The sequence below is a fragment of the Heterocephalus glaber genome, unplaced genomic scaffold (assembly GCF_053883595.1).
Source record: "Heterocephalus glaber isolate CG9 unplaced genomic scaffold, H.glaber_assembly_v1.0 deba00000474, whole genome shotgun sequence".
In the NCBI taxonomy this organism is placed as follows: domain Eukaryota; kingdom Metazoa; phylum Chordata; class Mammalia; order Rodentia; family Bathyergidae; genus Heterocephalus; species Heterocephalus glaber.
Window position 1 is genome coordinate 3,158,774 of NW_028258146.1, and position 16,576 is coordinate 3,175,349.

At 42.2% G+C, this 16,576-nt stretch overlaps 1 protein-coding gene across 14 annotated transcripts in view; it reads right to left on the reverse strand.

Annotated features, from left to right (window-relative positions):
• The window catches only part of Arhgap44 (Rho GTPase activating protein 44), a 188,894-nt gene that overhangs the window by 26,596 nt on the left and 145,722 nt on the right, over positions 1-16,576 (reverse strand). For 13 of the 14 annotated variants that reach the window (XM_021249000.2, XM_087204400.1, XM_004870737.4 and 10 more), the window contains 7 exons: positions 16,031-16,099; positions 14,067-14,148; positions 13,505-13,632; positions 9,226-9,337; positions 8,729-8,810; positions 3,321-3,401; positions 470-583 (listed from right to left, as the gene is read on the reverse strand). In XM_021249000.2, coding sequence (XP_021104659.1) covers positions 470-583; positions 3,321-3,401; positions 8,729-8,810; positions 9,226-9,337; positions 13,505-13,632; positions 14,067-14,148; positions 16,031-16,099 — 668 coding nt within the window. The remainder of the gene's footprint in view (positions 1-469; positions 584-3,320; positions 3,402-8,728; positions 8,811-9,225; positions 9,338-13,504; positions 13,633-14,066; positions 14,149-16,030; positions 16,100-16,576) is intronic. The other variant, XM_087204396.1, reaches the window with a different exon arrangement.

Below are 16,576 nucleotides of genomic sequence, written 5' to 3' on the forward strand. Positions count from 1 at the left end.
ACTTGAACTCTGCAGGCCTAAACTTGTGAGCTGACTTTCTCTGGGATGGACATTTCACCTTTCTGAATGGGGGCAACTCCAAGGGAAATGAGCAATACCCATGAAGGCACTTCCAGTATGAGGTGTGGCTCTCATCACTACCAAGCTCATCTTCTTTCCAACTCTCGGTCTCTTTAGAAACAGCCCTCCATCCCCCCTAGTCCTGGTACTGGGAGGTATCCTCTTATGACAGAGTGAGGGGCCTGAAAGAGCCTGCCTTGACTGGTGCCATCACATCCCTTCCCTCCTTCCTCTCATCCTGACGCTGACTTAGATTAGCTCAGAGAAGGCTCTTACTTCAGACCTCTATGCCTCTTCCTGAGGCTAAGACTTGAATAATAACTAGGACTTGGAAAATAACTGAGGCAGGTAATGATCTGCAGCCTGGCTATCCAGCCCCACCCGTGCTACCTCTTCTCCCATTACTCACCCTTCTGCTTGTGGCCATAGAAGGTTGGGTCCTAAGACAATTGCCATGTTACTGGGAGTCATCTTGTTTACATCTTGATATTCTGACAACTTGGATAAAAACTTGATCAAGTACCTGGAAGAAAAAAGGATCAGATTTAACTAGGGCTTGACACTAGCCATGCTTCCCAGGACTGCACAGAAACATCTCTCATGTAGCACATCTTACTGATACCAGAACGCATATACCCCACAATTTAATGAAGATGTATCATGTGTCAGAAAGTGGGAACTCTGTATCCTCTTTCCAAAAGTAGACTCAGTTCTCTGGGGCAGAGGTCAACATTTGTTTCAGCAAACATTAGCCGGAAAAAGTCTCCATCTTTCCTCTTATCTTAGTATAGGATGACTAAGCTTCTTCCCTATTGTCAAACCCTGTCATCTGCTTTCTTCCTTGTGTGCAGAGGTGATAAAGTGTCTGGGTACTGTCAGCTGAGACATCCACACATGAGGGCTGATGCCCTCTGGAGTTACCCTTAGTTAGGCTTTCTGGAAAGACCCAATGAAGAAAATGTTAAACACAGATTTAGCACACGACCTAGCAATTTTACACCTAAGGCTATACCTGAGAGAAATAAGTCCACACATGAGCTGGTGCATAAATGTTCAGAGCAGTATTATTCATAATAGTCAAAAAGTGGAAACTGCTAAAATGTCATCAAGGGATAAATGGATAAATATGAAATGCTGTACAGCTATAGTTGCTAGGGGCTGAGTTAGGGGATGAAGAGTGAATATTAATGGGAACGAGGTTTCTTTCAAAAGTGATGAAAATGCTCTAAAATAGATAGGATTGACAGTTGCACAACTCTATGAATATACTAAAAGTCACTAACTGGCATACTTTAAAAAAGCAGAATGATATATGAATGGCATCTCAATAAATTTATTATTAAAAATAATCAGTGAAGAAGCTATATACAAATTAGGCGCAAAAGTTAGCCCCGGCATACCACATTAGAACCCCGCCAGGCCCTAACAGGCCCTTCAATATCCAGAGGGGCATATGTTTTCTCCAGGACTCTCAGTTACAAAAAGCTGTGGTCCTAACCCCATTTTGCTTGGATCATGATAAAGTAACTTTCTTGGAGGGTTTTTCTCCCCATCTTCTGTCAGCTCAGCAGAAAGAGGACCATCCCTGGGATCCTACCAAGCAGTCACTATGCTGTCACTGTGTCAACTCCACACACAACCTCTCCCAACCATGTTTTACCTGTGAAGAGGCCACACAGAACTGGACAAGGATATGGGACAGTCAATCCTTAGGCTGGCCAGTGACCAAAGGCCTGGGTCATAAACATGTGGTGAGCTGTACTGATTGGATTTTGTTCTTGGGATTTTTTTAATTGTAGAAAAATATACATAAGTTTAACCATTTTAACCCATTTTGCAGGTGTGCATTTCAGTGGCATTAAGTATATTCACAGTGTTGGAGAACCATCATTTACCATCCATGTTCATAACCTTTTCATCTTCCCAGATTGAAACAGTACCATTAAATAGTAACCTTAGTGCTGTCCACTTCCAAAAACTCTGGCAACCACCATTCTACTTTCTGTCTCTATGAGTCTGGCTATTCTAGATAATTCCTATGAGTAGAATCATAAGCATTTGCATTTTTGAGTCTGGTTTGTGTCACTTAGCATCATTTCCTCAAGATCTAGCCACACTGTAGCAAGAATCAGAATTTCATATTCCATGGCGCATATATATATATATATATATATATATATATATACACACACACACTAGAGTTTTAATCTATTTTGTTGTCTGAAGTAACTTGAGTTACTTCTACTTTTGACTAGTAATGCTGCTTTGAACATGGATGCACAAAAATCAAGTCCCTGCTTTCAATTCTTTGGAGGGTAGTGCCAGCTCATATGGTAATTCTGTTTAATTTTTTGAGAATCTGCCATATCACTGCTCTTGGGATTTTTAACAGGAAAACAGATATAATCAGGCAGATGGCAGCAGGAGCTGAAGCTGAAAATCTGCATCCTAAGTTTCAGGGAGGAGAGATGGAAGGGCCAGGAGGGGCACCAGCAAGACAAGGGGGTTAGAAAGCAGGCAGTGAAGGAACAGACGCCAGAAGTGGGAAAAAGATTCCCAGTGCAAGGGAAAGTAGGAAAAAAAGTGAAAGATGGGCATGTGGAAACAGCTGTGTCTCATAAGCGAAGGAGCACAGAACACATTCTCCCCTCTCCTGCCTTCTCGTCCACTGACACATCTGTCCTCTCCAGCTCCAGTACTACTCAGCTTCTCTGTGTATCCTGGAGCATCTATTTTTTTTATCATAAGTCCCCAATATTTTAAGATATTTGCAAGCTCAGCATGATGGTGCATGCCTGTAATAGCACTCTGGAAAGCTAGGGCAGGAGGATCACAAGTTTGAGCCCAGGCTGGGCAATGTGGGAACTCAGTGAGGCTCCTCAAAATAAAATTTTAAAAGTTAGAGATGTAGCTTAGTGTGCAAGTCCTGGGTTCAATCTCCAGTACCACACACACAAACACAAAAGATACTTGCATCGTACATTGCTCCTTGTAAATCAAAGAACTTATCTGAACTATCCTATGGTTGGTTACTTAGGTGGTCTCCAATGTGCTTTAGCTCCTTGGAGCCCATTTCCTTATCTAAAAAATGGTAATAACTATCTCTACCTTATCTCACATGTTGTTTGAAGCTGAGAAGAGACATTATCACCTAGACTACCACAAAATGCTGTACATGCTAGTTACTAGGACTTTTACCCAGGAAACTTTATCTTCTACTTAAAATGACCCTGATCCACATGTCTCCACTACCCACTTACCGGATGTTGTTATGATTGGCCTTTGGCAATTTCTCACAAGCATTCCAGAGAGCCTGAAGCCTCTTGTCTTGCTCCTGGATACTGGGAAATTGATAGGAAAAGCCATTGGTTGGGCATGAATCAGTGAAGTCTCACTGCCATTCACATTAACTAGCCAGTCATCTTCATACTGAACAGTAAGGAGCCAACCATTATGACCGACCACATTAGCAAACTATTGTTATTAAAAATGTTTGGGTACCATATTTCCCGGTCTATCCTCTTCTTCTGTCCCATCCTACGCTGTTTTAACAAAAGTTCCTCAGTGCACACCACATGTCTCAGGTGAATGTGCCAGGCTAGCATGTGAGGAGGAGGGCAGAGGCCAGAGACATGTCCTGGAGTGCAGGGCTATGGGGTTAACGGGATACAGGATGCCAGTTGGGGAGGTGATTCTACCTGCACAAAGTGAGGATGTGTGGTCCATCTCAATGGACACTACTGCATATGAAGTTCTTCCACATCTGGCAGATAATAGATGCTGAGTAAATAATTTTCGAATAAGTAAATTATACAGACATAAAGAAATGTGACCTTTGAAGACATAACTCAGAGAATGGACAGTGTCTACTATTTGAAGGATTTTTCACTGTATGAAGTGATTTACTATAAGGACTTCTTTATTTATAGAGCCTATTGCTTATAAGGGTTTCTTTATGAGGTCATTTATAAGTATATTAGGTTTCTCCCTCTCCCTCTCCCTCTCTCTCTCTATATAAATATTTATCTTATAGGGCTATATTTTTACCTAAATCTATATCAAGGCCTATATGATAGGAAAGCATTATACTCAAAGAACCTTTTCTCCTGAACAACAGAAAGATAAACACTAATACACACTAGGTCCTGGGGATGAGGGCCAGGGATGTGGCCATCACTTATACATGGGCTGGGTGCCCCGAGGTCCCCCATCAATCCAGACCAAAGGGAGAAATATTCTTTCTTCTTGTCTCAACCTTGAGAAAGAGACAGGCATTCTCCACAAGGAACTTTAACTAAGAAACCAGTGTGGAAACCTAACACATTGTATCTGTGACTAAAGTGGGGCTTGTGTAGGGAGACCGCGAGTCCCAGCTCCATCCTGATTATGATCTTGTGCCAATTCTTCAGCCTCTGTGAAACTCACTTTCTTCGTCTCTACAGTGGAGTTCATAACAATGCTTCCCTCATAGAGCTGGTAAGGGCAGTGGAAAGAAGAGTCTGTACAAAGTGTCCAGCTTTGTTGCTAGTTCTTTAAAAGCTCGCGATCAAAATAAAAAGCTGGCATTTGCAGCAGATGTTGCTGCCACTGTTACCGCTTGTGTCATTTGTGGAGGCATCTTCATGACACCCAGCCCCACTTCCCTTTCTACTGTTCAACGTTTCTTAATAGATGCAAGGCACAGTGAACGACAGGCCACTGCTTTTACAGGCCTCAGGCCTGGACCCCAGAAGACCAGACCAGGCCAGAATGGGCTCACTTGTGATGCATATCGTAAAATCAAATTGAACTTAGAAAGGTTCAGCTTTTCAAAAGCAGGAGATTCACAGCAATCAGAAGAGGACTATTTCTCCTGAGATGGCATGACAAGGAAGTCCCCTCTGCTTTAGACCTGGAGGAGAGTCACTTTGAAATGACCACTTTACTCTTTGTTCCCTGTTTCTGCTCCTTTAGCCTTTTCTGCCTGTAAAAACAGCTTCACCTCCTGTCTCAGTCACTTTCCTGGTCACTGCCCACAAAATATCTGATACTCACAACTTAAAGGAGGGGAGGTCTATTTTGGTTCATGGTTTTTAGACGGTTCAGTCCCCAGTCAGCTGGCTCCACACAGAAAGCGCATGGTGGGAGGGTCCAGTGGGAGAAGCTGCTCACCGCATGGCAGCCAGAAAGCAAAGAGTGAAGGGAGGAGCCAGGGAGAAAGCCATGCCTGCCAAGTCACAGCCTCAGTGACTGGCCTCTTTAAACCAGCCCCCACTTTCTAACCGCAACCCACTGATGAGTATAGCACCTCAGGATCCAGTCACCTTCCAGATACTCAACCTCTGAACATGTGAGCCATTTGGGGGACATTCTTGGTCTAAACTATAACACCTGCTCTGCTCATGGGGACACCCATTCTATGGAGCTGCCTGGTGTCCAATTCTAGAATCCAACAATGAATGAAATCTTTAAACTGAATTTATAGTAATTTTGTCTTTGACAAAGTTCCGATGACATTCAACCTTTCATTTAATGAAAATCAATAAAGGTGCACTAAGCTCCCCACTGTGTGTCAGGCACCATCCTAGGGGTTTGGAAGTATAAATCACCAGAGGAGCTTATGACCTAACTAGCTACACAGACACAGCCTTGTACCTCCATAGTCTGCCGGATGCAGAGGAGTACAGACGGGATAACACAAGTCATGACTGTCTTCTGGTTTTCCCTGGGCTGTCAGCAAAGTCCTCTCTGGAGAGTTGACATTTAAGGTAAGGAACAAATCCCCAGGAGCTGACAGGGCAGAAGTCTCAGGGAAGAATCATACCAGGGCAAAGACTTCAATGTTTCCTTACTAGAAAGGGGTTCCTAGACTTGGAGGTTTCCCCCCTCACCCTTTGCATCTTCCTGCAGGCACTGTTCAGTCCCTGGGCGATTCTGGCCTTCTACTCAGAATATGAGCATGGAAGCACTTGGTTTATGTGGCCTGCAGAGATGTGTGCTTAGAGTTCCAGGCTATCTTGCAGTGTCCAGTCAATCCCTAGTTTAGCCTTTGCTGCTTCTCTGGCCCCACTGCTGACTCCTGCTTGTCCCATCCATGGCAGACATGTCTGTGTTCATCCAGCTGAGTTTCCTATAGCACAATGTCCTGTGAAAATGAGTGCTGCCCTCTGGTGATACATAGCTTCATCAAAGGGTCCTGATTATCCACAGAACCCAGACCAATTCAACCCAAATACCTGAAAAACAGAACCAGGCCTGCTGTTTTACAAAGTTTTCCAGGGGACTCCAATGTACACAGAAGTTTGGAAACAACTGTTCTAGGCAAAATTATTTCCTTCAGATGATGTGAGCTTAAAGGGCAGGTACTATCATTCCCAAGAGCCCTTGGCATTAGATGTTCATCATTCAATGGCAGAAAAAAGTCCTTGTTTATCCTTGGAACAAAGACACTGACTACTGTGAAGCATCTGGATCATCCTTGTTTCCTAATGGAGACCCACATTTGCAAGTGAAGGAACCAGAGTATCTCTCAGGTTATGGTACACCAAGCTATCCTCCTTCTAACTTTATAGCATCAAATTTTATATATTGAGTTTAAAAAGGGAGCAGTTTCCATCAAAGGCTATGGTCTCACTAGCACCATAGTTGTGTTCTAGAGAGGCATAAAGTGCTGTGGGTAAGCAAAAGGCCCCTGGCCCCAGGATCCTTGAATTCAAATTCTCATTCACCCATGTACCCATATACTGCAAATTACTCATCTGTAAAATGGGGGCATGCAGTCTGCTTCATATAGTTGTGAAAATTAAGTTGCAATGTCAAGTCTCTAATAAGCACTCAACAAATGGTACAATTATTAATAACATCACAGAACTCATTCGCTCATCACAATGAGATAAAAAGAATATGGTATATTCAGCCAGCCTTTAAAAAATGCACTTAAAAAGGTGTTACATAACCTGATTGGCATGGACTTTCTCTGACTGAGTAGTCAAGTTTGGCTTCACTTGCCAGTTCTGAGTCTCTTTTAGCCCCTAGTCCTTCAAGAAGTAGAGAAGATCAATGATAAATGTTCGAGATGATGGATATGCTACTTATCCTGATTTGATCATTACACAGTGAACACATGTATTGAAATACCACATTATACCCCATAAATTTACACAACTATGTGGCAATTAAAATTTTAAAAGATTCATGAAAAATTGTTAACTTCATCAGATACATTCTCCCCGGTTCTTTCTGAGAGGCTAAGCTGGCTGTCCTTGATGACTAAGTTCCATGATTAGAGGTCTCTAGAAATTCTGTTCGTGGCACTTTGCTAAGGTAGCTACTTGTTCCAGACATCCTCTCAGAAAAATCTTCTCCCTCCTTCCTCTCTTCTGCCTGGGTGACCTTTGCCTTTGTCTCCACCGCCACCACTCTGGTGCCAACAGTCCTGCTCCCTCTCCTGGGCCAGTGTTGTTTATTTCCTCACTCTACATGTCTACTGACTTGGTAAAAGCAGATTACTCCAAATAATAGCACTTACTTAAAATGGTTCTTACCTATGGCCAAAGAGAGCATGTAACACCTTCCTAATGCATGTAGAAGCTGAGGAAAGCAACCAGGAATTGCAAGACCATACTTCAGAGTGGCAGCATGTGACTGGGTGGTGGCTTTGCCTATAGCCTTTGCCCCATTGTCTGCTCTCTTTATTCTCCATCACCCTAATTTACCACTATGGTCCTGGGCTTTGCCCCGTCCCTTAGGCACATCTTCAGGAGTGGGGGACAGTGTGCACTGCCCACATGTTACATTTTTGTTATTAAGTAGTTGTTGCTAAAATATTCCTATTTCAGCAACACTCTCTGCCCTACTCTTCTTCTTATCACTGCCATCTCCTGCATGAGGCTTTTCAGAACCATCTTTAATGTGCACAGAGGCATTCCTAAAATTCTATTGTTTTGAGTGTGTTAGGAGTTTATTTTTCTTTTTACAAAAATAGAATATTGTATGCATCCTTATCAACTTGCTTTACTTTACTCAATAATAAATCTCCATATCTTTTCATATTGGCTCAAATAGCTTTAATTGTTTTTTTAACTGCTCCAGAATATGTCACAGGATACACACGCCATAGTTTATTAAGCCATGTCCTCTCCACTCAGTTCATCCAAAGGACCATTAGTGCCTTCTAGACTTCTGCTATCCCAAATAATGCTGCAATCAACATCTTTGTGTATGTCTCTTTGCAAACACATAAAAGCATTCCTTCATGACAGGCATCAAGAAATGGAGTTACTAGAACCCAGGTTATTTACTTCCATAATTTCAGGAAATATAGCCAGTCCTCTGTTTTGGTGGTTCCTCATCCATGGAGGTAATCAACTGTGAACTATGCATCATGTTGTTAGGCCTATGATGGTTATACGTGTACTAAACATGGACAGACTTTTTTCCTGTCATCAATTCCTAAATAATATAGTATAAAAACTATTTACATAACATTTACGTTGTATTAGTTAATACATTATAAGTAATCAAAAATATATGAAAGAATATGTATAGGTTGCTTATAAATACTATACATTTTACATAAAGGACCTGAGCATCCAGTGGTCCTGGAACCAATAGTTCACAGATACTGAGGGACAACCATTACATCCCAGTAAGTGCTAACCCACAAGATAACCCAACACAAGGTACTCACTTGGAAGCCTGGATCCACTCATCATAGAGTTCAAAGGTCATAAGAGGTTCTGGCAGCTCTCGGAGGTAAGATTTCAAAGCTCCTGGGCATAAGTACAGTAGCATCCATGAGGCATGGCACAACAGGTCCAAGTTTCACTAGCCTGCATCATCTACATTGGCTCCACCAGAGATGGGCCCCCTAAGCAACATGACAAGATCCAATGGTGGCTTCTCACATGAATGAGCTTGGGCTTTGGCAGTGGGACCTGGGCTAATAATTGCATTGATCCCTCCCACCCCCATTTCTCACAGGACCTCATCTCCTGAATATGTGGGAGACTTCCCTTCCAGGGGCCAGAGCAACCAGGCACAATGCTGGGCCCTGTGTGGACATACCTAAAGCATGTAGGGAAGCCACCGGCTCAGGTGTTGTTGACATGGAGCCACAACCTGTTTGTTTCCCCTTTCCTGGAGTCTCTGCCAAGAGCATCTTGCTCAGAGGCCATGGGTACCCACCTGCAATGGCATGGGGGTCGGCTGAGTATTCCTGTACATCCACCACACAGCAGTCCAGTGCAGCTTTCAGCTTCTTCAGCTTGGAGGCAGAGGGAGCTACACGGAAGAGGCCCTACCAACAGGACAGAGGGTCAGTGGAAGGCCTACAATTCAGTGATTCCACAGCTAAACAGAGAGGTGGGAGGTTTTCCAAAACCTTCAGTGTGCATTTCACTCAACACCATGCGTCAGTACTGTGACTCTCTGTCTTCTCCCTCCGACATAAGCAACTAGCAGCTTTCAGTACCTAGTGACAAGTGGTTCTTTGTACTGGTGCATTGTACTGGTTTACATGAGACTTTTTGTTCTCCTATGCTTGAGATAAACTTTGAAGAATAATTTGACTGAGACATGATCAGATGTTGAGGTCTAGCAAGATGGATAGGGCCTATGGGGTGTGTATGTATATATATTAGCATATACATACAGGTGTGTACACACACTAAGAGGCTCCAGATAAAGAACCACTTAGAGTCTTTGAAACAAATAAAGTCTCTGTTCTGAGAGGAAGGGCAGACTGGGGCTGGTGTGTGAGGGTGTCTCCTTGATCCATTCTTAGTGTTATTTTGGAACTGCCTCCACTTCATCCAAATGAGTCTCTGCACTTTGTAGGGCAAAGTAAGCTATGAACAGAAAGAGAAGAGGACAGGGGAGCGAGAAAGAAAAGACAAATGGAGGTCAGGGCTGGAAAGGAACCTCCAAGTTCCTGGGAACCTGGATACAAAGCCCTCTCACCTTGCTCCACCGTATCAACTCTGAGCATTCTGGGATGTAATCGGTTCACAGCCTGAGAAATGAGCTGGTGGACTACTTCATGGTCCTTTAACCTTCTAGGTCCATGGAGTCTTCAAGATCGTTTAGAGGACAATGCTCCTGGTCTGAAATACTAAGTTTTTGACCTGCTACAATGGCTCACTCTTTCCTCAGAAGAGAAAAGTTCAGATAAACGCATGTCCAAAGCTTTATGGCATATGTGTGAGGAGGTCATGCAAACATATTTGAACTAATGTATCTACGAGGCTGCTATGACAGACAGACAAGGAATGGTTTAGATCTTCAGAAAAACCACACCACTGCCAAGCAAGAAGAGCCGAGTATTTGGTGATAGACAATGCCACAGACAGGAGGCAGAGTTGCCAAATATTGTAGCCACCCCCTACTTCCACTTTCCATAATTCTAATCACCCATGGCCAAGTGCAGTCTGGAAATACTAAATGGAAAATTCTAGGAGTAAATAATTCATAAATTTTAAATAACTTATTATAATGCATCGCTACAACCATTCTGTTAGATATTATTGTTACCACATACTGTGCCTAATTTCTAAATCAAAATTTATTGCAGGTGCACATGTATAGAAAAAAGCATAGTACATGTAAGGTTTGGTGCTATCCACGGTTTCAGGCATCCTCTGGGAGTCCTGGAACATATCCCCTGTGGTAAGGAGGTAATACTATGTAAGCCTTTAGACTGTGCTTGTGTAACCCAGAGAACACTGTTTCATTAAGGGAAGAATGGTTGAAATAGTGAGTCTAGTTTTCAGGGTATTAGAGGAAAATGTGCATGGGAATGTTGAAGAATGACAGCAAACACAGGAACAGAACCACCCCATTGAAGGATCCCTCAGAGAGGGTGAGGGGAAGCTATAAGAGAGGACAATGGCACTGCAGGGAGGCTCCGAAGGTCAGGGAGAGGGTGCTGAGCAGAGCATGCTGTAGGGCCAGTGTTCTGGTCAGAAGGAATAGGAGCCCCAGGCGGCCACTGCTTCAAAGACAGTGAAATTAGTAACATCAGATACTGCTATAGTCAGGAGGTGGGGACTGGGGTATCAGATCTGGTAACCTGGGCTCCCTGGGGATGGTGGTTTTAGCTCCGGGGTGGGGACAGAAGTGATACCACAAGAGGAAGATTGGTAAATAAGTGCTGTCAAAAATCCACAAGCAGCAAATCCTGAGAGTTATTTTAAGAAAATCAGGCAGCATAAAAAACCAATGAACTTGCAAAGGAACATGAGGTTGCAGAAGGGTTGAAAGAAAATTTTTTCTAGGTGCAGGAAACCTGAACATATTTGTCACCAAAAGAAAAGAACTAATGAAAAGCAGGGAAAAAAGAAAATGGGAAGGAGGTAGAAAGGAAAGGAGAGAAAGAAAGAGGCAGAAAGGGAAAGAGGGAAATCAGAAGAAAAGATAGGGATGTAAGAGACCATTCTTCAAGAGCCAATTTACACTGACTAGATATTTGATGATGCTAATAAATTATTATAACAATGCTATAACATTATAGTATTTGAACATTATAATAGTATTGTAGCTACATTTTAAAACATCTTTATCTTTCAGAGATACCAGGTGTGAACTGAAAGATACGGTAGATGTTTACATTTTTTAAAACATACTGCAGTAAAAGACACACTGCCATTAATCCTCCTAATACTCCTGCCACTCTCTGAAGCACCTCTGGAAGCCCTTCTTTGTGTCTTTAGTTGCAGTATCATAGGTGCCTGGATGGCCTGAGTTGATTCAAAATGTTTCCCTTTTGTGTTCATTTTGACTTTAAGGAAGAGCCTGATGTTATGCAGTATAAGATCTCATGAATAAGACAGATGAGGACACACTGTAATGTTTTTACAGGCCTTCCTTTCCACTGGATGGTACTTAGCAGCAGCATTCACTGTTTTTGATCATACCTTATAAAGACACTCACTAAGGAAGGCTTCCCGAACTGCTTCAGAAAGTGGCAAGAGCCATGGGATAAGTGTGTTTGAAGTGAGGGGGAGTATTTTGAGGGGATTAATGGTAATGTGTCTTCTATGGTATTAAAATTTTTAAAACAATTTAAACATTCACCATATATTTTGATCATACCACATATATTCTAAAACATTATGAATGATACAATGTCTGAAAGTGTTTCAAAGTATCCAAGGCAGGGATTAGGGGCAGAAATGGAAAAAGAGATAAAATGAGATTGACCAAGACCTGGAGATGAGGCTCATTATTTTTACATGTGTAAGTTTTTCCATAATTAAAAAAAAAACGATGGGGAATGAAAAATTCAGCTCACCTCCTCCATGAAACTGACTTTTGGGGATTACAGACACATTCTTATTTTGTAATTATAATAAATGGAAAAATGTCTGACACATAAAATATGAACAACAAAACCAAAACCCATTTTTTTCCCATTCCCTTTTGAATATTCAGCATCTTGAACAGGTCTGGCACATAGGAAGCAACCCACATAGGTTTTTTTTTTCCTTAAATGCTTTTATTGGTACATTTTAGATATACAATACATTTACATTTATCATTGGGAACTTGTATCTTTACATGATGTATCTTGGTTCTACACAGGTTTGAATGTCCGCTGACTTTTCTTCTCTTCCACAGCCCCTAGCATGCTCCACCTGAACTAATACTTAAAGATTACAGCCTGTTTTGGATTAATTAGGCTTACTGGATAGACGCTAGACTCATTTCTCCCAATCAGTTTTTATGAGCTCCTATCTCATTCTTATACTTTGCTCAGTAATAAATGCATGACATGCTCTAAATAAGTAAGGATTGGCTGATCAGGTCAAAGGAAGATGGAGTAAAGATGTTAAAATTGCCTATGGAAGAAACTAAAGATGAAATTATCTCCTGGGAAATGATTTAAATAGAAAAAATAAAAAACAAAAACAAACAAACTGCCACCAATTTCTCATAGACTTTTTTTTTTACACAGGGCTCTTACAAAGCACTTCCTAATGTCTTTATTAATCAGATTTTGAAGCTCTCTATTAAAGAGCTGTGATCCAAAAGGTTGAGAGCTCTATTTTGAAAATTAGAAAACTTGTAAGCAAAAGGAAGAGAAAGAGAAGGGAGAAGTGAAGGAGGAGGTAGAATTAGTAGTAGTAGTAGTAGTAGCAGTAGTAGTGGTAGAAGCAATGGTAGTAGTGTTAATGGTAATAGCAGCAGATTGCCAAAATCATCAAATCATATTAAATATGAAGAAACAATGGCTAGAATATGGCCATATAATTCTCATGTCTGGGTGATATCAGTCTCCCATAATCCTCCACTATCCCTGTGGGAGAAAGCAGGATCAGTTAGTGTCTGCAAAAGAGGATCCATATCCTGTATCTCTACATGTTTGGATTTGAGGGAGCTGGAGTGGGGATGACACAAGACTGAAGCCCTCATAGGCTCTGACTCTGGGAGGAGACCTATTGGGGCTGTTTGGCTAGCTCTGTCCTACCTCCTCCTGCATCCCACATTCCAGCAGCATTGTCACACATGCCTCGATGGGGAAGGCGATCTCCCGGCCACTGATGGTGAGGTGCTCCTCTAGGGGCTTCCCGAAGGAGGGCTTCTCCACCCAGGCCTCTGAGGGGGAGGAGCAAGAAAGGGGTCAGTCTGTGACTTGGAAGGCACTCATGTTGAAATCTTTCTTTTCTCCTGTTGTCCAGACTCTCCTGGGGCTACCAAAGAAATAGAGGCACTAATAAATCTTCATTCTTGTGGTTTTAGGGATGATGGAAAAGAAAGCAGAGGTGGATGGGTGGCCAGCTACATCCAGCAAGGTGGAGTTAAAGTGACCCACCCTGAATTATCTATCTCCATAGAGAGGCAGTGTGTATGGACAGATGTGCTTGGCTTCACTGTAACTGGATCAACATTAGCTTGTGAAGTTCTGGTCACCCCATCTAAACATGACCTTCAAGAATGGAGTGGGAGGGTGAACAAATACAGCGAGTCAGACTCATCTAGAGGGCAAGCAGCTCCCCAGCCCCCACCCCACCCCTAAAGCATATACTTACCTTGTTGTGCTTTTATTTGAGGCAACACAGCCTGTAGCAGTGTCAGTGATTTCCTGTGGTATTCAGCTTGCACTTCTATTAGCTGAGAAAACACAAGGGCCAGCATTACCCTTTACCATGCACAAGAACACAGGCTTTTGTGGCACGAAAGTGCTTGCTGAAGGGGAAGGAGCTAGAGCCCCTCCATGCCCCTTCCTCCAGTCCACCTACAACGATGGGCATGCTTTATCCTGTGTCATACAGGAATCGCTGCATGCAGAAATTTGTGTAGCGGACAATTGTTAAGGAACAGGGGAGGCTCCCCAGAGCTGAGACCTGGCTTAGGAACTTGCTTTGGTCACCTGCCACAGCATCTGGTACTCCTTTCTCAAAGCAAAGGGCAGCAAAGAGAGGTACAACAATAGACAGATATAAATAGAAAAAACCCTCAGAAATTCATAACATTTATAAACTCATTTGGCTATAAGATGTACAGGTTAAGTTAACCTGTATACATCAAGTTAGTTTTAATATAGAACAGATAAAAAAAATAGGACTTGAGCCACTATCCTCTTCAAGTATGCTGGGAGGTAAAACTGCTGTGGCTGTGGTAATGGGATCCAGAGAACAAGTCCCTTCAAGGTGTCCTACGTCAGTGTCCCTTTACTTAAAATGCAGCTGAGATGTTGACAAGGGCCACTGAAAACCCATAAGCAGCAGTCACTTCCTTCATTTTCCAAATCTCCCTTTCCCGCCCTCAAATTGGGCATGTTATTAGGAGGGAGAGGAAAGAAGCGCCCTGTGTGAACTGTTGTTGGGGAGGGCGAAGTCCAGTGACACCAAAGAAAAATAATACGGAATTTTAAAAAGTAACCAGAATACTGAAATAAATGGTATCTGAAGGACAAGTAGGCAGTTTAATAAAGCATGGAATAAACTTTTCAAAAAAGCTTAAAATAAATTTTCCAAGTTGGAAGTAACATATATCTACTTTTTTTGCAGGGTGAAAGGACACGATTGAACCTCTGGACCATGACTGACAATGATGGAAAATTTGCTAATAGCCCACAGTCATTCTGTCATATTCCACAAAGCATTTTAAACTTGCCAAAATTTTTCCGTTTGTTCCTCTTTACCCTCCTGCCTTGTTATTCCATCTCTTTCTCAATCATTTTTTAAAAAGGCTTTTAGATTTTATTCTCAACTTAAAAAGTAGGTGAGCATTTTCACTTTTTGTTATTTCTCTATCAATGCTTTTTGTTTACTGCCTTGCATTTACTTAGGAAACAGCTATTCTCCTAATTATCTGAGCTACATTATTTAAGTTTTCATGACTCAGATTCTGTTTCTTCCTGTTTCTCAACTCTAATTCTGCTTTCACTGACAAGAGGCAGGCAAAGAGACCACATCACTCATAGTTTACCTACTTGCTACTCTCTTTGGCACAAATCTACATTAAAAACAACATGTACTAGAAGTCAGGTAGTTATTGTAATCTCAGGTCCTTACTGTTATACACCATGGTTTCTCAATATTGGTCCTACTGACATTTTGGGCCAGATAATTCTTTGTTGCAGGAAGCTGCCTTGGACACTCCAAGGGGCTTCACAGCATCTGTGGTCTCTATCTACTTAATGCTGTGCCACCTTGCTCCCCAGCTGTGACAACCAAAATGTTCCCACATACTGCCAGATGTCCACCAAGAAAGCAAAATTACTCTTAGATAAGAATCACTGCCATAGACAACTGAGAGGTAATAATTTTCAGGGATGAAGTTGGATTCTCAGATTTATTCTCGGATTTTGAAAAGAAATTTGGACAAGTAGTAGTAGCAGGCAGAATGATTCAGCAGTAGAAAAGTCAAATTCCTTCCTTATCTGTGATATGTTCAAACAACCAAGAGTTCTATGCCCATATTCTCTTCCTGTCTACACCATGATTTTGGCCAGGAGACTTTGTGCAATCTCACCTTTCTGGACCCTTACCGTTTGAAAGTAGTTTGCATAGTCGATTTCTTTGGCCACAAAACTGTACATGTCAGCGGAGAGCTGGTCCTATGCAAGAGGAATATACAATCATGGTAAAACATAAAATAATAGGGTGGTTAATACCTGAGTCCAGACATGATAGAAGGGCATTTAAACACTGTTTCATCTCATTTTAATAATTTTTCCTATTGGAGACTCCATGCATCCCAACCATGGCATTAGAGAATGAGTGAATTTGAAAAGTACACCTATGCCAGTGGTTACACCAAGGTTTTTAACACGCAGGCCATATCTACAGTTAAAGTCAAAGCTGCTGTCAGGAAGCAATGTGCAAATTACTTCCATACAGCACTGCAGCTAGTACTAGCATTCTGATGCAAGCACCGAGTACAGGTTGTGCTGCGGCTCCCTTCACACCACCATTTCTTCTCTCTGGTCATTCTACAGTCCTGCTCTCCTTCATTCTCAGTACTGATCATCAGCATGTAGGGAAGAGATGAAATGCAGCAATTTGAAGAAAGCTTGGATAAGACAGGTGCACAA